Source organism: Limulus polyphemus, unplaced genomic scaffold, assembly GCF_000517525.1.
Source record: "Limulus polyphemus unplaced genomic scaffold, Limulus_polyphemus-2.1.2 Scaffold6494, whole genome shotgun sequence".
In the NCBI taxonomy this organism is placed as follows: domain Eukaryota; kingdom Metazoa; phylum Arthropoda; class Merostomata; order Xiphosura; family Limulidae; genus Limulus; species Limulus polyphemus.
In genome coordinates this window covers 36,503-37,919 of record NW_013672104.1, presented here as the reverse complement: position 1 = coordinate 37,919, position 1,417 = coordinate 36,503, and the positions used below count along the sequence as shown (strand labels likewise).

General features: G+C 32.3%; 1 protein-coding gene across 1 annotated transcript in view; it reads right to left on the bottom strand.

Moving 5' to 3' along the window:
- Nucleotides 1-1,417, bottom strand: part of LOC111089517 (adenylate cyclase type 10-like) — a 30,254-nt gene that overhangs the window by 12,742 nt on the left and 16,095 nt on the right. Inside the window, exon 7 of the mRNA XM_022402164.1 lies at nt 63-280. Coding sequence (XP_022257872.1) covers nt 63-280 — 218 coding nt within the window. The remainder of the gene's footprint in view (nt 1-62; nt 281-1,417) is intronic.

Here is a 1,417-nt window from a genome sequence, read left to right as displayed (position 1 = left end):
AAAGCTTGATTTTATGGAAAATATCAAGTTAAAGAATATGCATATATTTATTTGTTACTCACTCTGACATGGCCCGTATTAAGAGTTTCAATATCATAGTTTGAATGAATTCCCTTATCTTTTAAAAGTTCCCAGGCATTAACGTCTAATATTATATCTCCAGCCTTGCAAAGATCTTGAGTCTTCTGTAATGAAACAATAGTGGGCCCAACAAGTGAGTACAGTAGAAAAGAGTCTGGAACTCCATAACAAAGCATCTTTAAGTGGCCAACTGCAATAGCTACAAAAAAAAAAGAAGAAGCTGGGCTGTTTTCAGATGAAGATCTATAAACATCGGTTTCAAATGAGATGAGTTATCTTGTGAAAGAGATACCAAGTTTAAATACTTTTAAACTGTCATCACTAAAAATAATCCATAACAAAAACAAGACATTATATATTTTCTTTTTGCACTCTACAGTGCCGTGGCATGTGAATTTCATCATCTCTGAAACCAGTGATCAAAGTGTTCAGAGTACTTGCAATACTTCCCTACCCATGACAACTGTATTGAACATGAACCCCTTAACCCATGGAAAAGGCAAAATTACTTAGTTTTGTGCATGTGTTGCATTGTCAACTCTATGGCAAGACTGCTAATTTCATTATGTCAAAGCACCGTAATGTATTTTAGAGGAACTTCCTATTTCTGAAATTTACCCCATATTGCCTTTTTTGGTAGGTTTCCTATTCTTTTTTTTAAACCTTTTCACAATTTTAATACTATCACGATAAGTAAGTATGAACATATAGCTAGAAAAATATCATCAAAACCACAGCTATTCAAAAATATATAAATTAATTCTTTTTATGAACAGACATAAACTTTACATAAAAATTATAGCCTCAACAAGATTCAAGTGCACACAAGAGAAGTTAACATAACTCAAAACATGGACAACAAGAACCCTTCACTATTGGAATTATACAAGAAGGCTTTTTAGGCTGAACATTATTTTACTGAACATGTAATCCCAAGAATAGTGTTTCATGAAATGTTTATACATAATTAGTGTAGAGGTTTGTGTACTATTCTAGTTCTACTAGAACTACAGTGTTTCTACTTTTTTATGAATGTTTCTAATTTATCCTCTTAATCTATAATATTGTAACAGGGAATGCATGTAAGCTAACACCATAAATTCCTTCTCTTTAACAAACTTAGGTAGTGTTGTTTTGTGTAGAAACCAGGATTTCAAGTAGGATGGACATATAGTAGACTTATGTCAGTTTGGAATTGTACTTTTACACGGTTAACACCAATTCTGTGACAGTTTGAATTGTACTTTTACACGGTTAACACCAATTCTGTGACAGTTTGGAATTGTACTTTTACACGGTTAACACCAATTCTGTGACAGTTTGGAATTGTACTTTT